General features: G+C 33.7%; 1 protein-coding gene across 12 annotated transcripts in view; it reads right to left on the bottom strand.

Annotated features, from left to right (window-relative positions):
- The window catches only part of MYCBP2 (MYC binding protein 2), a 226,062-nt gene that overhangs the window by 58,067 nt on the left and 142,389 nt on the right, over positions 1-25,606 (bottom strand). For 11 of the 12 annotated variants that reach the window (XM_032496842.1, XM_032496837.1, XM_032496841.1 and 8 more), the window contains 8 exons: positions 25,120-25,335; positions 22,034-22,089; positions 19,483-19,598; positions 17,756-17,853; positions 16,875-16,991; positions 16,004-16,144; positions 4,464-4,688; positions 3,478-3,610 (listed from right to left, as the gene is read on the bottom strand). In XM_032496842.1, coding sequence (XP_032352733.1) covers positions 3,478-3,610; positions 4,464-4,688; positions 16,004-16,144; positions 16,875-16,991; positions 17,756-17,853; positions 19,483-19,598; positions 22,034-22,089; positions 25,120-25,335 — 1,102 coding nt within the window. The remainder of the gene's footprint in view (positions 1-3,477; positions 3,611-4,463; positions 4,689-16,003; positions 16,145-16,874; positions 16,992-17,755; positions 17,854-19,482; positions 19,599-22,033; positions 22,090-25,119; positions 25,336-25,606) is intronic. The other variant, XM_032496843.1, reaches the window with a different exon arrangement.

Here is a 25,606-nt window from a genome sequence, read left to right as displayed (position 1 = left end):
TTTTCATCTATCAAATCACAATGAAATTTAGAAATGGGATAAGCTTTTATGCAGCTAATTTACTTTTACTGTGGCAGGATTTATCATTGAGTGTACACTAATATTTCCGGACTAGGAACTCATATTCAAAACAAACTTATACAAGGGCATTTTACAAAACAAAAATGGATAACCTGTAAGTGAGAAATTTAAATATTTCCTGTACAAATGTCTAAGTATAAGGTACCAAAAGAAAAATGTCTAAGTATATGGTACCAAAAGAAATTTTCACTTATAAAATATTTTTAGTTTTAAATGTGAAAATTATGAAAAATTTAACTTTTAACTTATTTTTACTCATTCTATAAAGGGTATTTTCCCTAAATGAAAGGATGATAAACTTGGATATGTAATCACCACTATTAATACATCCTGAAGTCAACGAATGTATCAGAATTCTTATCTCAAGAAGGAAAAAAAAAAAAAAAAGGAAATGGCAATTATTTTTTCCAGTTTATAAAGGGCAAGAACACAACATATAAATTGGTAAACTAAGTTAATCCCCTATTAGCAATCAAGTGGCTATAAGATTCAGTCTGATATAATATTAAAAACACTAATACCATAATTAAATAGTCATATTAATGCCAACTAACAAAAGGCAAAATAAAATCTGTCAAATGAAAGGTAAAAAGGAGAAAACAGTATATATGTCATTCAAATAACATTATGAACAGTTAAAAGTTTTAAATATATTTTATAAGTCATATCCTTTAAACTGAAAAGGGACCTAGAAGAATGTGGTGGAGTGTTTTCTTCCTACCTATTGGTCAGAATTCTGGTACTGTAAGGTCTACACCTTTATCAGCCTTTCTAGACATTTTTCAAGAAACCAATCCCAGCACTTCCCTTAGGCAATACTTTTCAGTCTGAGGTATTTCAGCAGTGGAGTATTTCTTCTGAAAACACCCATGAACAGTAATCTGAATGGAAAAGCCAGCACTGCTGTCACCCCCTAGACTCAGAGCCATCTAGCACCAAGTGTCTCTGTTTTGACCATAACAGTAACTCTGTCTACTAGTTTTATCTACAGACATCAAAGATCTATAAAGAATTTTTACAAAGAGGAAAGCTTTGTTTTACTTTCACTGTTTTATATGAATAAATTACTGTGGTACCAAATCTTATTTTCATATTAAATACAGTTACATACTAATACCAATGAGCAGACGATTTGGATAACACATCAAACTAATCTTAGTGATCTTCTTATGACCTCAGGTTTCATGTTAAAATATTAAGACTCACATTATGACTCTGTGTGTGTGTGTGTATCACACATATACAATGTATATATAATATATAACATAGATAATGTGAATATATAATGTGTGTATATATATATATAATAAAGAGAGAGAGAAATGGGGGCGGAGACAGCATGCACGAACATGCACATAGGATCATGATGTAATTACAGAGAGAAATTCAAACTTCTCTTACACCTCTTTTAGGGTTGCGTATGTATCTTAGCAGAAATAATATCCTAATTTAAGAAGCATTTTATCCAAAAAGAACCTTCCACCTTCTAAGTATATGGGAATACAATTTCCCATGTTAAAACTCACTCCTTATTATGGAAGGCACTTTGCTTTTTAACAATAGCTAAATTTACCATCTGATAACTGTGTTATCTGTTCATTTAGCTTCATATAGAACTTATAAAGTATCCTCATTTTGTAAATGAGGAAACTGAGGCACAGAGATATTAGGTAATTTGGCCAAGATCATCCAACTGAAAAGTTACAGAGTTGGCACCTGTACCCTGGCAGGCCAGCTCGAGTCCACTCTTACACATTATGCTTATTGCCAGTTAAAATGATTACTAAGATAGAAAGACCCTCTGATAGTCACTTAAACTTTTCTTGGATGATTTAATTATGTCTTATATAAAGCTGATCTCATTTTAGGTATTGTCATTTATATCTGAATATCCCTATATAATGAAAATGTTTCAGAATTTATGACTATGTCATAAATATATCGTATACGTAGTAAGTATATTGCAAATGAGAAGGTTATTTTGCAAAATGATTTACATTAAATGAAGCCTTTAGAATAGTTCTATCATCTCAGAACATTATTTCATGACCACATTATTTCTGATTAAGTTTGTAAGGACAAGGGAGGAAGTAGTTCTCAAATTGTATTCAATGGATTACTGATGCAGTGTGGTTCGGTGTAATGTGCACAGCATTTGAAATGTGAAGATTCTAGCTCAAGCCTTTCATCCGCCCTGTGTAACGATACAGATGCATAACAAAACAAGTGGTGTAACAATAGGGAGGTCATTTTAAAGATAATTAAAATGAGCTTTAGTTTCCTTACTTGTAAAATGAAGATTATATAAACTATCTCAAAACCTTGTTGTGAGGAAAAAAGGGAGAATGTTTAACATATCATGTTAATATATCAAAATGTACTCTGTCGTTCATATAAGTTTCAAATCTTTCTTGAATCTATTTGTACTTATGGCCATATTACCTCTTGGATAATGAGTATTATAACTTTATTCTCTTTTGTATAAAGAAGCATGTTCTTTTAATTATTTGACCTTATCCTATAAATTTGGGGATTCGGTAGAAAAGTCTGTTTGGCTCATCCATTTATTTTGATGTCATAACTAATATTTTTTGATTCAATCTGTATTTACAAACTTAGTGACCAACTAGTATGTGCCAAAACTGTTTTAGAACTAGGATTACAAAGATTAAAAATCCAGACCCTATCCACAAGGGGCTCATAATCTAGGTACGAAGAAATAAAAATTAACTTTAATATCAGTTTTGTTCTAGTGGTGAATACAGTTCTTTTGGAATGGAGGTAATGTGTGACTCTGTCAGGATCAGTTAAAGCTTCACCCAAGTGATGACATGATCTGAACAAGATTTTGCCACCAGGAGAATGAAGAGAGGAAGACAAAAAGGAAAATATTTGACTAAAGGAGATCACTGTTGAAAAAAGGTAAAATAAAGTTTAAAGCTGAAACTCTAACAACAAAATAGGAAACTCCCAAAAGAAGTTATGTATATACTCAATGTTCCTTTCCTGAGAGAGAATTCAATCCAATGCAATTGCCTGGGAGAAGTACTATGATCAGTTCGAAAACTGAACTTCCATTTAGTGGTAGAAAGAGTAAAACATTCAGTCCTGACCTGGCACAGAAGAATTACCATTCACATTCATATTAGCATGTTTTTACAGAGGTCAATTCATATGTTTCACATTTCCTTTTAATTCTCTTCTTCTATGTGCATTTATTCAGTACCCATGTATTTTACAAAGTGATTTTAACAACTGCAAGATTTTTAAACCTTTAGTTTTCTCAAAATAACAACCACACAAAAAAGCTCTTTACAACAAAGGAAATACAACACGCTTTAAACTTCTGCATTGCAAAGGTAAATCAGAATAAAGCACAAATTTAAGCCAACTTGCCATCTTCATGTCGGAGGTACTGGTTTCCGCCTCTGTCTCTAGCTAAGGACCATGCCTCTCCTTCATCACTCTCACAGAACTCTACCATGCTGTTCTTATCCAGCTGCACCCATGTACCTTCAGAATTGGTTACCTAGTACATAACAAAAAGCATGATTGATTGGCTTTGATTCTTTCAGGGCACTCAGGCTGAAAACCAGCAAAACGTTTAAGTGTAAATTATTCCAATAAATCTCTATCATCGAATTAAGTTTCTGAAATTAAGACCACAGCCTGAGGTAAGACAGAAATCAATAAATAGTCTTGTAAAATACTGCTCACTGTTCAGTTAAAACAATATTTTTTAAGGCACAGAATAATCTGTAAATAATTTTAAACGCTACCCCAAAACACGCGGCTCTTTTTTTGGCACCTAAAATGTCATAACACAGTATATTGTCTATTATTTAGGTTGGTAGTTTCTATAATGCAAGTTGAAAATGACCCTGACATTGAGAAATAGCATGACACACTACATCTTCAAGCTCATTAGCTGAGGCAAATGCCACAGTTGACTAAAGAGTAATGTTATTTGCTCAGGACTTCAGCAAGACACATGAATGGGAACAAAGAAATGAAACCTTTTGAACATATCGCATCACCATACTGATCCATAGCAAATATTTTAAAGAGCTGTTACTCCATGACGGTATAGTACACTTTTGTAATAATGAAAAGATATATGAAAATACCAGACATTTATATATACAATACAAATCACTTCATGAATATAAATATTGTCTTCACAAGGATAAGTATGAGAATAAAATTATTAGAAAAGAAGCACAGAAAAATTGTGTTAATATTTTCAATACAAGTAAAGATAAAGAACATTAACATTTAAAAACCTGGGATGGGAATGGTAACCTTTGGAAGAAAGAGATGCTTTGGTTGTATTATATTAAAAATGAGTATCTTAGAAGTCATGAAGCTACAAGAATCCATACCTCTCCCACTGCTTTGACTTTGTTTCCCAGAACTAACATTCCAATTGGGATACCTCTAAGGTTAGGGCAGCTTCTGATGTTGTGACCGGAAGGTCCCGTCTTCACTACCTTGTACATGCCCGGCCCTCCTCGCAAGAACGGCATGTCTTGTTCTTGCATCGTTGCTTCCTGTGGGCAGCAGGAGTTTATGTCTTTGAAAAAGTCATCAGTATTAGTTTTAGGTTCCTGAAAATTTGAATAGGAAAAAAGAGTAAACAAAATACAATCTATTATCACTTTCAACATCCTCTTCTTAATAGCTTTTACACCAAGTGCATAATACATCAATTAAGGAAAAAAACACGTATTCAAAAATAACTGAAGTATTGGTTAATACCACTATTAAAGAATCTTTCAGTTATTCAGTTCTGAATAACATTTAAAACAGAGCTGAAGACAAGAAAATACAGCAGGAGAGCAATTGAACCTTTAGCTTTTGTCCACCATGATTTGAGAAATACAATAATGCTTGATTTTACTTTTATATTTTAGTAAAATATTTAACAGTAGGAGAAACTAAAATAATTTACTATGTGAACCACAACTGAATAATTCTGAATCATTATCACTGCACTGCTGTCTGTTGGTACTGGTTAAAAAGTCAATCTTCATTTCCTTCCACTTTTGTTTATAATAATTGTTAATATATAGAGAAAATAGATATGAAGACTCTGGAGACTTATCTATAAACAGAGGTAACAATGATGAAAAAGTGAGCATGAGATATAGCAACATCTTAATATTTACCAGGTATGAATAAAATAAGAATACCTGTAAGACTTTAACAACTCACTTTCTTAACATAGCACAAATAGAAGTCTTGCTAGATTTGCTAGGCATTAACAGTGATATATTAATGCTATTAACAGAAAAAGAGGATTATACTTTTAGTAGAAAAGATAGATTAACATTAAAGATGTGGTTTTATGTACAAATAATGCACTTGGATGTAAAAGAGTCACTTCTAAAATGAAAGAAAAGACCATGCCTTAAAGTTTCTGTTCAATCTGAATGCTGTGATGAAATTACTTCCTATGTGAACGCCTTAAAGAGAAATAACAACCTTCCCATATTTGCTTTTTTCTCAACTAAATGCAAATGAAAGTTCCACACTGGAAGTTCTTCCATTGTCATTATTATTCCTTTAAAACAGACTTAAATTGCACTTTTAAATACAGTATATAGACTACAAATTGCTCTTTTCAAGTACAGTAAAAGATAACCATAGTGGGATACTTATTCAAACATTAGGGTAAAATTAAATTAATATTTAGTAATGTTACGAAGAGAATAAAATTTAAAAAACCCATTAAAATATTATGCTAGATAAACTATTACTGAATAGCTCTATCCCTGTAAGTAGTCTCACTCTAAAAGATACGTATACATGTCTATTATACAGTAGAAAATTAAAAACAAAATCTTAAGGTTAAAAAAGTGTAGATTCAAGAACTCTGTGCACCTGTGACTTTAATTCAGTATACGATTGGTCAGGAAAAATTTCAAATCCATTATTAACCGTCACATAATATCTTATAAATTTCATTCTGGTAATTAATAATCATCAATTTTTACTTAGATTTATCCATTATTCCTTACTTATATATTGGCAATGTAATGGAAATGGGAATTTTAAATACTCGAAAAACTTAGATTTACAATCTAAAATAAAATCCATTTAATATACCCACACATGTATATTTTAAAAAATTTATATATGTGCACAATCATATGAATACAAAGAAAGCACTAAAACTAAAAATGGAGAGTACGATCTTTTTTTTTTTTTTTTTTTGGTGGGGGAGGTAGTTAGGCTTATCTATTTATTTAATGGAGGTAATGGGGATTGAACACAGGACCTCATGAATGCTAGGCATGTGCTTTACCACTGAGCTATACCCTCTCCACAGAGAGTACGATCTAAATTTCAAATTGTGCCATTTTACTCACAAGGTTTTCAGTAAATATTTTTAAATGTATAGCTGTGAAATGATCAATTTTAACAAATACATCATGCTATTTATCACAGCTGAGTCAAATTAGTTATACTTACAACTAATTTTTAAAAAATTACACATTATGATATAAAAATAAGCAAATCTTAATAGATTTACTGAAAAAACAATTTCACTGGTCTTTAATGATACATCTAGAGCATTTAATTAAGGTATAACAATATTTCCAATTTGATCAACCAGGGTAACGGAGAAAGAGATGAGTCTTGGCAAAAACTAATAATAAATCCAAGTTATCCACTGAAAGGCAATTTAAGAGAACTATACTAAAATATTTAATGTTTTATTAAATAGTTAAAGAAACTGTATAAATTATATAAACTATACAAATTAATAAATGTACAACAAAGTCTTTTTTAAATACTAGACAGTATAAAAAGAACTGACAGACTTAAAATCATAGAACTGTACCTGTTACTCTTAAGCAACCAGAAAATACATGTTTTATTAAATATAGAAGTGTAACAACATGGGCACCAGCATATGAAACTGATGAACCGTTATGTTACTTTTTTCTCTCTGCATTCCCACCCCATTCTCAGATGAACATTCAAAAGAGCACTGTGCAAGGCTAGGAAAAAACAGGACAGTCACAGGGTCAGAACTATACCCCCTAAATAAGCAAGTTCTGAAAAAGCTAGACTTGGATATCATTGTTGGAGAAGCTAGTCTATAATTAAATATAGCAAATTTGAAGTCACATAAAAGCTTAATTTAAACTAATAATACAGTCTTTGGCAGAAACAGAGGGAAAAGTTTCATGGGGAAACTCAACTGGAGCACTTAGTACAGATCTTTCTTTGTTAAAAAAATATATTAATCTTAAGCAAAAGCTTCAAAAGATATAATGTAAAATTTGTTATACATGCTGAAATACCTGCATAATGTATGACTGTTCCTTACAGGTAACTCACCTGGGGGAAAAAAGCTTTGGAAGTCCATGAAAATACGTCCAAATCCCTGACTCCTTGGCTAGCATTAAAGATATTCTGAGCAACAAAGTTTAAGAAAGAAAAATATCAACAAAGAAAGGGAACAGGATATCATCTGCAGAAGATGCGTTCACAGTAACAACATTGTTCTGTACTTTAGCACCAGCACCAAAGTATCAGTTTACTAAAGGGAAACTGAAGCCAGCTGAGTAAACCACACACCAAAGAAATTCTGATACGTAAGTTTTTGTCAAATGCTCTCCATGATATAGTGTGTCATGCCATTTTACTACAATTAAGAGCCAGACATTGAATTAAAGCTTAAGACAGTGCAAGAAGGAAACTTTAGAACTCCTTAAATGATGACGTATCTGTTCCAACAGAAGCCAGTGTTGTCTCAGGACAGAAAGCAGTCTGCTGTTCTACAAAGAAAACGTGAATCATACAGATCGTAGAGACCGTGCAACTATCACCATGAATAATGATGGCATGTAGATATGTGAACTAGTTATCACTTTTTAAAGTACAAAAAAATTAAACAGTAAAAAAAAAAAAAACTAAGTCATTTTTCAATTTTGCTCTCTTCTATAAATGGGGGGAAAATCACTTGGAAATGTTACTGAAAGCTGTTAGCATATTTGTTAAGAAAAGCGTAGAGAAAAGCATACAATCTGAACTTCTGCCAAAAGGCATGCCTAGTTTTCTCCATCTCAAAGTTGAGGAAATGCACAGGGCACTGAGGAGCTCTATGTACAGTCTAGAAACATTGTGTTAAAGACCAACCAACTCACAGAGGTATGGTTCCAGAAAAATAACATTTTCACAAAATGTCTTCATGAAAATTTAAATGATATACATTTACATAGATAAATCATCCTATTGAATATATTTTATTTGCTCTGAAATTAAAATCTCTCCAGAGAGTAGTAATTACACAATTTTACTGCTTATATAAATACATAAAAAGAGGACATTCAAGATGTTAATTAAAAACTGTCATTATCCAAGACTTCAGCACAAAAGAAATAACACAATTATCAAATCTTTCTAAGCCATTTTAGATAACGAGAATTTACTTAACATTCTCTACTTCTGTATTTTCCTCATGTATATATGTGTATGGACAGGTGAAGACACACACCCATATACATACATATATGCTGATTCAGATATATTAGACATATAAAAGCCCCCCAAAATGAGTTCCTCTTAATGTGCCTACAAATAAATGCACAACAAAACAAAAAGCAAAAAATAGAAAACCAAAGCCCCTTTCACATTTAAAAATACATAGCAGATAGGGTACTTTCTCTTTAGGTGAAGTGGAAACATGCTGCAAAGCATGCTGAAATGCTATTTTGTAGGGCCAGGGGGAAGATGTCATTATTGGTTCATCCATGTATGTATGAATTTGTGGAGTATTTGCTCAATGGTTTTTCTCCTCCACAGAGAATAGTGCTACAGACCTTTTGACATAAAGCAATTCTCAATTTTTAGCATATTTATTTAGCATAAATTTTTCTAGTATTAAAAGCAATGTTGAAAAGCAATGCAGATGAGTTAGCAATAAAGAAGCAATGTGTTGACTGACAATACTTAAAGCCTGTATCTCCCTTTTATTCAATATGCAAACTTAAGTATTCTGAGTCTGAGTACATGAGTTAACGTGTGCAATGATACTTTAAAGCTTGATGTAACTGCTAATCATGGTAATAAACTGCCAATAAAATCTATTTTGTACGTTAATTATATGTGGATTCAAATTTGACACTTTTTTGCTTTCGTTCTGCATTTGTAGAAAGTTCTTAGTTCACACTGATTTACTGTAAGATTATTTTCAATATGTGATGTCCTAATAAAACTGCATTTATCAAGTATCAAAATAGAAAGCTGAAGTTTAAAAATAAAATATACTTACATAGTTTTCTTTTGAAAATTTAGTAAAAGTTTAGTCTAAAGATATGAACATGCATGAAAATATTAATTTCTCAAGTCTAAATTTCTCACTATTAAAATAAAAATTGGTTTTCATATTATATAATTTTATTAATATGAGTACTATTATATATGTGTGTATATGGGTATATATATATGTATACACAAATATACATCTATCTACAATAATCTAAATCATCTTATTCTAAAAGACTATTTAAAGACAATAAAGTTCTGTCAAGAAAATTAGAAAATTAAAGCCTACTAAAAACTTAACTAAATTAATGAGCACCAAATTGCAATGCTAGGATGATACTCATTCAAAGCATAGAAGAGACCAAATAAGTGAATAATTTTCACAGTGAAATACATGACCAAACATGTCAAATGCTCATGCAAAAAGAAAAAAAAGTGGTAATTGTTTCATTGTGCTAGATCAGCATGGAGTTAAGAATTGCCATTTTTAAAGTAAAAAAGATAAAATATCTCAGGGAATTTAAACATAGCATATATACAAACAATTTTAGTGTTATTTTAATTGCCTCAATTCCATTCTGTATAGGAAACTTAAGCACCAAACTAAAGTATGAAGTGAAGGTTTTGATGCCCATCTAAGTACATTTACTAATAGTGTATTAAGTAAATACTTACTATTTACTAAGACTGAAAAGTAAGTTTGCACATATGCACAAATCTGTTAACAAAACCAAACCAAGAAATTTGGGGTATATTAAAGCTGTGACTACCAGGCATCATTAGGTATTCCAAAAGAATAGATCTGGACATAAAATGTAAGAAATATTTGCTAATTCTACCAGTTACCCTGGATAATGCTGTAAGAGAGAGAACCAAATGATATTTTCCCTTCACCTATCCTCCAAATCTTCACAGCCCCAGAGTTCGAAAAAAATCAACCTACTTTCCATATGTGAATACCAATCAGCCTAAGTGGTGAAAGGGGTTTGTATAACTGCATGGAGATGCTCAGAGACTCAAGTTGCTTCTGTAAGGACTGGATAATAATTATAAAGGTGTCTTTGAATACTTTTAATGAGGTGTCATCTACTTCCCTTGATATAAACTTTCTCTACCACTCAACCTCCTTCACAATGTTAAAAGACCTCATTTTTGACAAAGTTTCCAAAGAATTGGGCTTATAAGGTTTAAATCATTAATGTCCCCTATTCTAGAAGTAAACTTGTTTCCCAAAAAAATTTAGGCTCTGTTATAAGCAGTCAAATGTCTCCCATGTCATGTGCCTGATTTTCTCTTTCTTTTTTAAGTTATATTTTCCCTGATGTATGAAACATTCTACTCATTTGTAGTTTCCAAATCTTAAGAATTTTAATTTAAAATCAACTTTCCCCAGGAATATCTTCTCAAACTGACCCTTCAACATATATCATGGTATTCATCCTTATTCAACCATTAAAATTATGCACATTCATATTTATTTAATTTTGGAGTTCTAGACAAAGTAATATGATTTTATAGCTATATTTATCCTGTTATAACTATACTTATTCTTATGTTTCCACTAGATTAAGGCAGACTAAACATAAAAGCATGGGCTTGGAATCACACCGACCAGAGTTCCAGAACTAGCTCTACTACTTACTTTCTACCCGTGATCTTAGGAGAATAGCTCTCTTCTGTCATTGAAAAAACGAGAATGATAAAATACTTAACATCATAGCAACACACTCAGAATTAAATGACAGAATTAAATTAAAAAGCATGTATGGATTAGAAATTATTTTAAGCAGCATGATCATACCAAATGCCAAGGATTAAAATTTAGTACTAAATAATTAATTCAACTGAAAGCCTACCATGAGCAAAATATAATATACATCACTTTGGAAGAAACAAATATGTGTAAGAAAGGATCCTAAATGACTCCTAATCCTTAAAAAGCATAACAACAGAAGTAAGAGGTATATAATTACAAACGGGCTGAAGGCAAAGAAAATAAACTAAACACTATGGGTAGCTGGAGAAAGAAGTAATAAGCCTTTCCCACTTTTACAGATAAAGTGCTACCAGAGAAGCGAGAGGGAAAGCTAATTTCCCCAGTACTTACATGCTTTCTACCCTCAAACGTCACCTCACCCTTATCAATATTTATTCGTTTCCAAATATAGCATGCCTCCATCACTTTGTACATTGGATTCTCTATCTAGAAATGCCTCCACTTTTTCCTGGCAATTTTTCTTCAAGACCTCCTCAAATGTCACCTCCTAAGTAAAGCCACTCTATAACTTACCACAATGCAACTTAACTATTTGAATATGATACGTCCATCACATTATATAGTGAGTACCCCGAGAGCAAGAACTGCACTCTAAATTATTTTGTATCGCTGCCCCCTGCCTCTCTATCCAACACCTACTTCCCAGCTTAGTATTGGTACATAGTAAGTACTCAAATATATGCTGAATGAATAATGAATGAATTAATAACTGTAGCATTATTGCGTAGTACAAGGATGAGAAATGTCAACAGAAAGTTTTCAGCCTGGTAACTAGGAAAGTATTAGGAAAAAAAGGGAAGCGAAAGCATTTTAGACAAATTAAACAACATAAAGACTGTAAGATGAAAAATTAAACAGTGTGCTCTAAAAGGGGCAAAAAGTTCCAAAAGACCATGAGCTCCTCACAAAAAAGGATCTTCATATGTATCCCTAGTCTTCACATTGATTTAAAAATATTGTTTAAAAGACATAGTCATAATATATATGTCTAATGCTATTTACTCTGAACTAGAGCACTACTAAAGTGCTAAAACAGTGAAAGCCTCACTTGAACTAAGTTAGGATGTCATTATTTCTTGGTAAAGTAATGATGTTTAAATAGAACTATTGCTAGGTAAGCCAAAATTTAGCTAAAGTACATATCTACAATGAAAACCAGAGTTACAATAGGAGTAAATAAACAAGACAGTGCAACAAAAATCCCTTAATTAAAGTTTACTCTAAATATAATTATCTATGGAAATCTTTTTTAAAAACACAGTTCATCAAATATTTAGTCTGTTTTTAAATTTCCAATCCTCAACCCCGTTCTCCCCAGTAGTTTGTTTGAGTCAGGCTCCAAATATGGTACACACGTTGATGTGAATGCAAAATTGTTTTAACTAGAAGAGGTTGATGTAAAGATTGCCGAAGGCAACTTTTTGGTACTTCTGTATCTTTTTAAGTCTGTAGTATCAGTCCTTGATTATTTCTAATTTTATTTCCAATTTCCCAGTTTTCTTTTTTTTTTAATTGAGTAGTGTTTTACAGTGGTCAGCCATAATTTATAGTTGATTTATTCACCACTGGACTGAAGTATTAAAAAGGGAGAGTATGTGTTAAGTGTTTCCACTGCAGTAAATGAAGTAAAAGATGCAAAGGAAGAAGTAGCAAGATGCACTTATTCAGCTGCATTATTCATTAGTTCCTCGAGGGGATGAGACGGAATCATTATGCCCTCTGTGCCCTGTCATGTTTAGTCCTGCAGAGTAAGGTACTCCTTACAAAATCAGGGATTGTCTAAGAGGCCTGTCCTGGTCCCTGAAATCAAAACCTTAGAAAACTAGCCTGCTCTTGCCTACTCCGGGCTCTGACTCTGTGGGTCCTCATCTAACACCTGCACTGAAGCAACTTTATACCAGGTCTGTTTGGAGCCCTAGGCCAGCTGTCACATCCCCTCTGTCATCTTGGTTCACCACATAAAATATATGTCATCTGGCTGTTCTCTAATTTTTATACCAAAACTGCTCTAGGCTTCTTCTTGATCCAGCATCAAATTCTTTCCATTCATCTCAAGACTTTGTACTGTATCTAATTGGACCCTTCCTCCAATGGTAAACAAACTCGCTTTCAAACTTTGCGGGTCACAGTGCTGCCACCATCTGTATGTCTTCAAGTCAATGCGGATTTGATGCGGATAACATCCAACTGCCTAGCCTTTTAGTTCTTAAGACTCAGGCAGATTCAGTAACTTCTACTTCCAATACACTTCAGCTACCCTCTTATGGCCACAGTAATGGGCCAGTTCATTCAATAAAATGCTCTAAGTATGAAATCAAATTCAAATATTCTACTTTATCACACAAATTACTTGTATCCTTCCAGCTCTTTAAGTATAGGGCACTCACAATACTGTTCTAGGATTTTATTAAGTCCTCCAAATCCCTTGGACACTCCATTTGTCCTTTCACATTTCTAACTTAGGCTGGATCCCACAGCTGGTGATCTCAATTGCCCTTTCATTAGCATCTGAAATTCCCATTGTCCCTATTTTCCTGTCATAGCAGCCAAGGAAATCCCAGCCAATGCTGTAATCTGCTTTCTTGGCTTCTTTATTTCTCAATACTTAGGGCTATGTGGGAGGTGGGGTATCCAGAATGGATCAAACCAGTGGTCTTACTGGGTCCTTAGTGGCCCGATAACCCAAAACAAGTAGGGTTTTTTTTGGGGGGAGAGGGGGGTCAGATCCCTCTTCTATTTCTCACAAAGATTATTACAAATCTTTCCAGCATTTCTATACTTTCTAGTTTAACTCAATTGTTTTAGTATCAATTGATGGCTTTCCTTTCTTCTACTTTATGGAAATCATGGTCTCCTTCAACCTCTTCCCTTCCTCCTTCCATTCTTAAAAATTTATCCACTGCCATACATACCCCTCCTCCTTCACAGAAACAACTCCCCAAATGTGCCCTCAATTCCACTTTCTCCTCCTTTTTCAGTCTTCAGATTTCTTATCTATATCTTCAATGTCCCCCTTTTCTACTGGCATATTTAATTTATAAGGATCTCAAGTCACTACCATCCTTTAACTAATGGAACCAGAAAAACCTCAGCCTTAATATCAGTCATTTTGAGTTATTTACATTAAAAGAGCACTCACGTCATTCTTTAACATAAAGAAAAGTTAGAAAATATCAAAAGCCACTTCATTTTACTTTTTATCTCTAATATTCTGCATCTAGATTTTTCAAGTAAGTCAGTGACAATCTCCTCATTCACATACCAGTGAAAACCCATCAACAAGTATTTGTATGGCTCATCCATTTGGCATTCCCTCTCACCTTTATTATGTCTTCTCTCTCTGACCTCAAGACTGTCTGCCAAAAACTGTCTCTTGGGCAGAGTTTAAAAGTGTCAAATAACAGAACACCAATGTTCCAAAATGAAGCCATGGGATCTAGAACTTCAACACGTAGCACACTTCTTGCTCTTTTTTCTACCTCTGTTTACTCTCCTGTTTTACCTGTGTGAATATCCTTCCCTTCCAAAAGCTTCTCCTCAATGAAATAACAAAGGAATTAGAAAGAAAATTTTGAAGTCAGGGAGGTAGTAAAGATAATATATTCTAATGTAATGCCTTATTAGGGCCTTCAAATAAACAAAGGTCTAAATTAGTCAAAATTTAAAAAGTAAACTATTGACAAAATAAATAAAATGGCTATTATAATTATCTCATTTAAAATATCATTTTCCTAATACTAAGGAAGATTTGGTTACTATAATGAGAAATGGTTTCAAGCCATTTAAAGCCAACTTTCTAGTCACAGATGAAAAAAAAGCAAAAAAAGCTGTAGGCCAACACTCTCCAAACTTTATCACACATCTATTAGTAAGAAATATATTTACAAATAGATCTCTCCCCACTGTACTATTATAAAGCATATACAAAAGAGTAAAAAAGAATGAGACCAATAAATTTAAATAGAAGTTCTATTATTTCCTTTTCCAAAGAATCATCTTATATAACCACCCCTTTGGAGAACATTACTCTGGACTATCAAGGAGAAAAACAAACAATATATCGAATGATTTGATATAAAGAGCTAGCTTTATACACTGATTTTTAAGAAATTCAACTGCTTAAAATACTAAGCTTTTTTTTAAATAAAAATTTACCAGTGCTATTTATTAGCAGTGTCATAAGGAATACATACATTTGATGGAGATGAAAAGGAAGAAAATCATACTTTTCTATTTAAATTATTAAAAAGAGCTGTGGATTCCTATCAAATTTAGTGACACAACAAACTTCTGAATAGTGGCTCTAAGTATTCTATCGTATCTGTCAAAGTGGCTCAATGAATTATCTCAGACGCTAGGATTTAGTTTCAACTAGAACACTGTAGCACCGCAAGTCTAAAAATCCACCTTATTTTAACACAGTAGTATTAATATGCCAAGAAAGAAAAGACTCAAACGTAGACAAAACACAGAGAACTACAAAATGTCAACATAAAAAAAAGCTATACGTGTTTCTGAAATAAATCGCAATACCAAATTTATAAATTTTAGTTTGGAATTCATTCCAAACAGTAATGTCAATAAGAAAGGGAAAAAAAACGCAACCGCTCTCATTCCCTACCTCTCTGAAAAGGATTCAGTGGGCCTCACTTTATCACCTCCTGCCTGTGATGGGTCATAGGAAGTATGAGAGTCCTCAGCCTTGCCAAACTCTGCCTTTATCACACAGAAGCTCTCAGAATTCGAGCAATTATAAAAGTTATTTAGTTGTGGTTTACCTCAGAACTGAGCAGCCTTAATTAAAGAAAGCCCTGTAATGAGGACAGGGTACACCTATAATGCTTCCTGAAACCACCTTTTACTTACATCAACAGGGACCAGGAGACTCTTGCCGAGATGCTGATTAAAAGAGAGGCACCAGGCTTCAGTGTAACCATTCATGTTAGGAACATACTTCTTTATCGTCTCGTCATTCAGTCTCAGCCACACACCATCATCATTGTGGATCTATGGGAAATAAGCAACAGAAACAAGCCACGCCCTCCTGTAACTCCTGTGAGGGTAGCAAGGTCTGAAAGGCTACAGAGCAGGCAAATAACGGTTGATGTGGAGATTAAGCATCTAGTTTGGCAGAAGGTTAAGTATGAGAGAAATTTTAAGGAAAAAAAGCAGCAACGAATGCCAAGTAATACAATAATTCACATGATGAGATTGTAAAAAGCAATGGTCACTTAGAAGTAAAAGGACAAAGAAATCACACTTTAAGATAAATAATTCAAGCATAAAATCAGATGTTTCCCAAAAGAACATAAGTCTTCCTTTTCCTCAGTTTAGATTTTAATAATCAGAAGTTACCTGACTGTATTATTAGAAAAATGTACTGTCCAAAGTTAAAGCGACACAATAAACACATTCAAAAAACAAATATTTTAAAAATTCAGGAAAAACTGTACACATTTCTCAATGAGTACTTGTACAGGTTCTGACCACTATGTTAATTGAATTTCTTTCATGTTAAAAACACCATTTTAGTTACTTTTTAATTGATAAAGAAAAATAAATGCAATGTTTGAAACACCATGAACAGAATTTTGAAATTCTGCAAAACAATTTTCCAAACACTACCCAAACTGCTTAAAACATATTCTAACAAAAAAACTCAGTAACCTTATATTGTGCAAACAACGCAAAAACTTCCTGTCCAAAATTTATTACCAAGTGTTTCTTTACAAATTACCTCATCAATGAAAGTGATAGTTCCATTGACCTTCACTATGCCTATCTGCTCACTCTGAAGGGAAGGGTGGCTGCGGATACGGAGCCCTGCACTGTCCTTGGCCACAAATTTTCGAACCTGAGAAAGGCAAAGACAGACATATGAGACAGAGAAAATCATGGAACAGAGACCTCATACGTGGTAAGAGATAAACTTAAACAGATCTGAAAGTGTAATTCTGAGAAAGTTTCCAAAATTATTTGTAGCTGGTTTCTCTGTGCAAGTAACAGTGGTTATTTATAACAATAGAACATTTTAAAATATGAAAATGTAAATTATTAAATAAAAAGAAAATTATTAACATATATTCATAATTTCTTTTCTAAATTTTGAGGACATATGATAAAGAGGAGAAAAAAGCCTTTTTGTTTTCCTTTTAGGAAGGTATGATATAAATTCTATTACCCATGTTTCATTTTTAATAAGTAGTGCTAAAATTGCTGTAGTACTTACTCTTTAGATGTTAGGAAATTAGTTTTTATTTTAACAACACAAAATACTTTAACCTTGTAAATTTTATACACTTAATGTCAGTAGACTTTTGTTAACTATAAACTTTCAACAACAAAAAGTACACAGAAAGAAAGGCCTATAAATTACTATACGTTATACAAAGAAGCCAAAAAGCAGATTCTACATTTGAGAAATGATTAGAATTATCCTGAACTACTCTTCAAATTTATTTAGGAATATTTAGAGTTCAAATACTGTATTTCACTTTTATTTTATATTTTACTTTATGTAAGTAAAATACTAGATGTTTGATGGCCACCATCAAGTATCAATGAAAAAAATTAACAAATCTCTGACCAATTCATGTTCTGTTTTCATTCTACCCTAACCTTATTTGGTTGAGGCTCAGTCTTTGGTTTGACCAGCTGAGTTCCTGGTGGTATCATCCCTTTTGGTGGGTCTTTTACTTTTACTTCTAGTCCAGCATCTGTAAGGAAAGAAAGGAAACTGTAACATTTGAGAACAAAAGGGAGGGAGAATAAAAGTTAAACCTAACTTTATATACATTCACAGGCTGTTTTAAACAATTGAAACCAACATCTGAATTCTTCCCTTTTAAGGTGATTGATATTTAATAGCTAAGAAAGAGAAATATTTGGAAAATGACCATGAGATTCCAAACGGGTATCTCAGGGGTTCAAGGAAAAGAGGAGGGAATATGGAATATACGAAATGATAATGAAAAAAAATCAAAATAATAAAAAAGAAACCCTTGTGTGATTAAATGTAATCTCACACATGAGAGCAGAGCACTGCTCATCATTTATCCCAGTCATTGCCATGAATAGCAGCAAGCTTGCTGCTCAAAGCTGGGGTTCTCGTGTGAGACTGCCTTGGTTGTTCCCACATCTGCCACTGACTGTATGACTCTCTGTGCCTCATGTTTTTACCTACAAAACGGGAATGAGAATAGTACCTATCTCACTGAGCTGTTGTTGTGAGAATGAAATGATTTTAAAGACATACATAAAATATAAAAGATATGCATACATACATACATACATATATAAATATACATATTTATACATATACAAATAAAGACACACATAAATATATAAGGCTTTATGAATATGTTGAAATAAAAAAGTGCAGCAAAAGCCAAGGCTAAAGGTCCCTGGAATGGAATAGATGTATCTGATAAATCTGAGTCTACACTTACATTAATGCATAGTCTATACAGTTACATCAATGTCAAGTACCTCTTCATCTTCACTGTGAAAACAAACTACTTAAACTTTCCCAGGGGGTATTCTGGTAGAATGTTATTCAGTATTACTTTTCTCTCTACCCTGTCTCCCTCTTCCCTACATGCAACGGTCTCACGACAAAGATTAAAAAGGTTAGAGGATTCTTCATTTCAGGACTTCTTAGAATCCCTAGTAAGTTAATGTGAACTGTATGAATGTCTAAGATGAGACTACAATATAGTGGGTTTTCTAAATCTGCCTGATCATACAAACCCTTTTGCTTGAGAAGCATTAGGAAAGATAGTGTTATAAGGAATTCATACTGGGAAACACTGAAACACTAAGAGCTTTCTTATTCTACTGTTGTCCTATTATATGGATAGTTCACAAATAAAGCAGAGAAAGAGATTAAGGCTCAAGGAAAAGCAGTATACTTTTCAAAGTTAGTGGTAGATAAAGAAAATTCATTCTTTTAACAAATATTTATTGAGCAGCCATCCTGTGCCAGGCACTGTCCAGACAGGGAGATCCAAAGATGAAAGAGATATCTCTGCTCACAGCCAGGAAAGGAAGACGAACACACCACAAGGGGGAGACAAGACCTGCATGTGATTATGGGGCAGCACGGAGGAGAGTGCACCTGACCAGTCCTGAGTCCTGAGGGCTACAATGACACATAAATTACTACACAATTTTAAAATCTTATGAATGCATAAATTAAGTACTCATTATAAAGGAGGAAATGAAGCCCCCTAAAAGTTATGGTACCTGTCCATGTCTGTGATGCATGTTAAAGGGCAAACTAGAACAGAAAGATGATTTTGATTCTAGTTCTTTGCACTAAGTAGCTCGTAACTTTAAAAAAGTACCTATTTCAATGCCGTCGATGGTCACATGAATAGTGTAGAGTCCAATAGCGCCCGGTGTCCAATTTGCACAGTAAGTGCCATCATTATTGACACGAATCAGCATATTCTCACTGGGTCTGAAAGGAAATAAGATGAATAGCAGAAAATTTACTTCTGGTTAAACATCTGACATCATCACTAAGATAAATCAGCAAACATTAAATTTCTTGTTGCATTGTCACAATGAAGGGCAATCCTACTGCCCTGGCACAGTATGTTTTTCTACTCTCCAAAATGATTGAATTTCATTTTTTTTTTCCTCACTTCAAAACTTCTTCACTCTCAGCTGATGATGACTTCATCACTTTCTTCAGTGAAAAACAGAAGCAATCAGATACTACCTTAGATTAGTAAACCACTTTCCTCCACCTCCTGTTACAATGGAAGGAGTGTCCTGAGTCTTGTCCAAAGCCAGCCCTTCAACATGTGCTGTGACTCTCACTTCCTCAACACTTCTGTGCTGCAATTACCTTGCTTTCTTCTCATTCATCCTCAGTGTCTCCCACTTCAATGGATCATTTCAATTTCTATTTATTTCTATACAAACAAACTTCAGAATCTCCCATCTTAAATACCTCCCCTTTGATATTACAGCCTTCTCTAGTAAGGTCTCAATGTCTCTTTTCTCATTTACAGTAAAACTTACCTAAAGGGTTGTCTACAATCACTCTCCACTTCCTCATTTTCAATTCTCTTCTACAGCTTATCTCCAATAGGCTTTTGCTCTCAAATTTCATTGCAATTGCTTACATCACAGTCACCAATGACCACCATGTCCCCAAATTCAATGGTTGTTTCTTCTCAGCAATCTCTCAGTAGCATTTGATAACTGACAACTCCTACTGTCTGGAAAAACCTTGTTTTCGCTTCTGCAACATTCTCCTGGTTTTTCTCTTTCTCAGTGCTTTATTGGCTCTCCCCTGGCTGACCACCAGCTTACAGAATGCCCCAGCATTTGGGTCTAGGTCTTTTTTTTTTTTCTTTCCACATCATCTCTTCAGTTGATTATTCATCCCTTCCTCAGTTTTAAATACCATCTCTATAAAGATGACTCAAAAATTTATATCTCCTCTGAATTTCAAACTAGTATTTCCAGTTGCCCTGGAAATATCCCCACTTGGATAACTAAGAGGCATCTAGGCATCTCAACTTTAATATATCTAAAGAAGAATTATTATCTTCCCCTCACCCCAGCACCCAACAAAACAAAAAACAAAAACAAAGAACTTGCTCCTTTCTCAGACTTTTTGATCCTCATAAAAATCATGATACCAGGAATCAGTAACCTCTTCCATAATGATATATCAGTCTATTGTGCCAGTCTTTGTCACAACTACTTAACTCTACCATTGTAGTTGTGAAAGCAGCCATAGATAATATAAGATTATGAGCAAGGCTGTGTTCCAATATAATTTTATTTACAAAAACAGGCCTGACTGGGTCTTCACGTCAAAGTTGGCCATCCCCTCTGCTGCTAGATAATCTATACTGCTGCTGAAGCCAAAAAAAAAAAAAAACAAAAAAAAACTTATCTTCATTCTTGGATCTTCTCTTTCCTTCACCTCCTATTTCCATTCTAGCCGCAGGCGGTTGGCTTTACCTTCTAAATATATCCCAAATCCATGTACTACTCTTCATTTCTACTTCTAAGTTCCTCTGCCCCTATTCAAGCCACCTGACAAGTCTCTAACTCATCTCTCTCTTCCCACTTGCTCCCTTGTAATTCACAAAATGCTACTTCCCTATTCCTAGACAAAGATGCATTCTCAAAACTTGGCTATTTTGACAGAAAACTTTCTAGACTGTGCATTAAAACTCTACTTTGTATACGTGTCAGAATAAGCCCATAGTAACCTTCTAACTTCTAGTAAGTCATGTGATACGCAATACAATGAAATGTATAAGTAATTATGCTGTTTCAGATTCACTCTGGAACTTTTTCTAAATTCTATGGAGGTAGTCTCTCAATCCAATCCAATCCAATCAATATTTTTTTCTAAGCAACTGTTTTAAAAAGTACTTTCTCCTAACAAGCAAATAAAATAGTAAGCCGAAAAAATCTGCTTCAATCTGGAGTTAACAGAATTACTCAGAAGCTTAAAACTAAATACCTCATAACCAAAAATACAAGTGCAACGTACACTGAAATCACTCTGCCTCTCCTTAGGTGAAGGAGAGAGGGAAATGGAAACAGGAAAAAAAAAAAACAAAACAAAAAACCTAACCTAACGAAGCTTAACAAGCCACTTTACATCCTTTTAGATACTAGTTATTCTTTCTGTACTACCTTAGTACTATGTAGCACTAGCAGTATTGCAGTTCAGTATAAATACACTCTACCTATTCTACTGCACATCTACATCCTATAAAACCTGTGGTAAATCTCTACTGGAAATTTTAAAATGCTCTAAAATATTTATTTTTGGAGAATAAAGTTGGAATGCAGGGTGATTTTAGCTGCAAGCAGTTGACAACACATGTTTTCGCCATGCTTTTAGAAAATGATCCTCACCTCTTAGGAGTTGGTGATGCAAAACGCAGTTCTTCAAATGAGTAGTTTTCATAAACCTTTAAGAAAGAGACCACGAATCACAAAATCATTAGAAACATTCTTAACTAATGCAGTGATAGACATTCAATAAATGGTGCTGAGACAACTGGTTATCCATATAGGAGAAAAGAAGAACACCCAATTACCTACATCACACCATTTACAAAAAATAAATTCTAGGTGTGTTAAAGGCCGGGATGTAACAAACAAAACATTAACAAATTCAGAAAGCAAAAAGGATAACATCTTTTGAGCATTAAAGTTTTTAATTTCTCCAAAACAAAGACATTCCAAAGAAAGGGCAAAGATAAGACTTCACCTGGAAGATGGGGATTTATAATTCATATAACCAAAAAAGGGGTATGAATCCATAGTATATAAAGAACAAATCAATACATAAGCGGGAAACAACACAATAGAAAGTGAGTAAAGACAAGTCACTGAAGAGAGAACTCTGAAGGGACAATAAACAATTGAAAAGGTATTCAACTATCAAGAAAATGGAAATTAAAACAACAAGATAATCATACTGCGGTCATCAAATTGTGTTGGTAAGAACCGAATGCTGGTGAGAACATAAAGCACCTCGCATTTTGATACACTGTGGATTGGAAAGTGATTTTTGGCAATATTTAATACTGCTGAAGACAGGCATGTCCTACAATCCAGCAATTCCATTTCTAGATATATATCTCAACGTCCATGCAGAATCAATCCAAAGGAGGTTATCTTACTCATGTTCATACAACTCACACTGTACTGTTAATAACGGACCTTCAATTTCAACTGACTTCTCAAAGATGACTGATATATCTTTTCTGATCAGTTTCTTTTCATTTTCTACAATGACTATCTCCTTTTTTCCCTTCGTTTCAAAATTGTGACCCTAAGAATCATCACTCTCATCTTCAGTCCAAAACATGTAACAATCATAAATAATTCTTTTGGCTGATAACTACAAATTTATTAGCAACTATTAATTTTCTCTTTCTCTCTCCTGGTAGAGTGAAAGAGGCAATACTCCTGTTTACAGCCAATTTCTCCACCTGAGCTACAGATGCCATTTTTATCTCTTGAGAGTATCTTCAGCATTCCCTTCCTCTCAATTTTCTCTTCATCAATAATAAAACGTGTCTTTCTTTATTCAATCCCAGACTCTGTCTTCACTCAATTCCACTTCCCCTGTTTCTTTTTATAACTAAACAACTTGAAAGACTTACCTACACTCATTTTGTCTTTAGCTATTTTCACTTCCTCTTCACCTACAAATTAATCAACTGACTGTGCCTCTGAAGTTCCTTTTGCCAAGATCACTGATGAATTTGTTGTTGCAAGATCCTTTTCAAAATTTCACTTCTGTAGCATCACATTGTTTACCTTTCTTAAACTGCCTTTTGTGACTTTCAAGAAATGCCATAAGGTGGTTGGGGGAAGTTAGGAAAATCAAATCTGGAATCAGACTTCATGTCATTTGTGTGCCCTTGGACAAGTTATTAACCTCTCTGTGCTTCAGTTTCCATACAAATAAAATGTGAATAAAACCCAGTAATTTATAGGCGTTGTTATTAGGATTAAATGAGTTACCATATGGTGTGGTAGGCCAAGTGGCAAAGGTAACACCTGGTGCCCTAGTTTACGTCTTACCCCCTTTGGTTAGCATCCTTTCCAATGTTGTTTCCCTTTTCCTTACTTCTTTTTTCCTTTTCTTTTCTTTATTTACCTTGTAAATCAATGTTTCTCAAAGTACAGATTTTGAAAGTGAATCATTCTGCATATTTATTTTATATGCAAATTCTTGAACCTCTCTTCAGATTTACTAAATCTAAATCTTTGGATGATGGGAAAATCTCCTTTTTAAAATGTGTCCCAGATGACTTTGATGTAGACAAAGGGTTGAGAATCACTGATACTGGTGTTCCCAGGATCCTGTCATGGAACTTCTCTCTTCACTCACCATGTTAGATAGATAATAGATTTCTTTAACTTCATAAGTAATCCAAATGCTGATGATTCTCAAATTCTTTTGTTGAGGTAAGACTGTGATCAATTCAGGTTTATATATCCAACTTGTTTTTATGTATCTTCACAGGGACATTTCGGAGATGTCTACACCTCATCACGTCAAGAGCTCAATCTATTATCAACCTCAACCAAAACCTGCCCCTGCTTCAGTGTGATCAATCTCACTACTCAAGCTCAAAATGTGAAGTTAATTTTTTATTTCCTGCCTCTTTCTCTTTACCCCATCCCCTCCTTAGCCATCAAGCCTTATTTATCCTAAATACCTCTTGAATCTACTCTGATTGACAACTCACTAGATCAAGAGATTAGCATATCTGACCAGATTCAGTCAACAATCTCCTAAAGAGACTTAAACCAAACCATATCTCTTGATTATCTGCCCAACTGCATTCTCCACATTCCACCATGACTTTTATAAAACACAAATCTAACCATGCCATTCTTCCAAGTGAAAGCCTTCAATGGCTTACCACTACTCTCTGAAAATAGCATAATTCCTAACTTCTATTTCGTCTTGATGATTTAGGCTAACATTGTCTCTAAAGAGAACTAAAAAAGCTGGACAAAATATTTTTAAAAATCTGTCTAAAGGCATCAAAGAGCTAAAAATCCTAAAGAAATAAGAAATCCAAAGAAATGAGGCTAGTATTTGGAAGAATCCCAAATTGAAGGGGGCCTAGGATAAACTCTGAATCCCTGAAGAGCTATGTCCTAAGAGTAATGGTACATCAAAAATAGACAAGTACTTTTGCAGGAACTGAAATCCAGTTTCCAACCATCTCAATCTCTGATTGGATTAACTTGATCTATAATTGAAAATCCTCTATAGACTTCTGCCAAGAACAAGTGAAAATCTTCTGTAGGGAAAATATCATTCTTAAAAATATGTTGCAAGTTTTACATTAGTTTTACATCTATCAACATCTCTCCAGACCTGTGATTTTTGTGTCTGAGTTTGAATCACTGAAATGTTTATTAATGAATGGTGAAAAATACATTTTTTTCTGATAAGCAAAATAAATTACCTTCATCATTGTTATGGCAATATATCGAGCCTCTTTCACTATCATTGGTTCATATGAAACATCCAGCTTTGGTGATGCCAGCCCGCCAAAAGTCATGTCAGTATTAGAAGAAGGAGCTGTTACTGCAGGACTGCCAGGAATCCTCTGAGCTTTCTTTACCTGCTCTTGTTGTAAAGATGTTTTTTTCTGAGAAACAGGAACAGCTTTCACTTCCACCTAACCATGATATTAAAAAAACCAAATGCTATTATTACATAATTGTCCATGACACATCAAAAGAAGCAATTTATAATTATGAACTTATAATTCTATAAGTGTTGTCCCTCTTGAAAATTCTTTTCAAAGATTACTTAACAGTGCCAGAACGATCAAGACGGTTCCACCTCAACAGGGATCCTGAACACAGTGCAAAAGAGAGGTTTTGTGGAATAAATAATTATAGATATCAAAACACAAAATAAAAACAAATGTAACCATTAATAAAGTA

This window comes from Camelus ferus, chromosome 14, assembly GCF_009834535.1.
Source record: "Camelus ferus isolate YT-003-E chromosome 14, BCGSAC_Cfer_1.0, whole genome shotgun sequence".
Lineage (NCBI taxonomy): Eukaryota > Metazoa > Chordata > Mammalia > Artiodactyla > Camelidae > Camelus > Camelus ferus.
The sequence above is the reverse complement of the archived record's forward strand: the minus strand, read 5'-3'. Positions and strand labels throughout refer to the sequence as shown.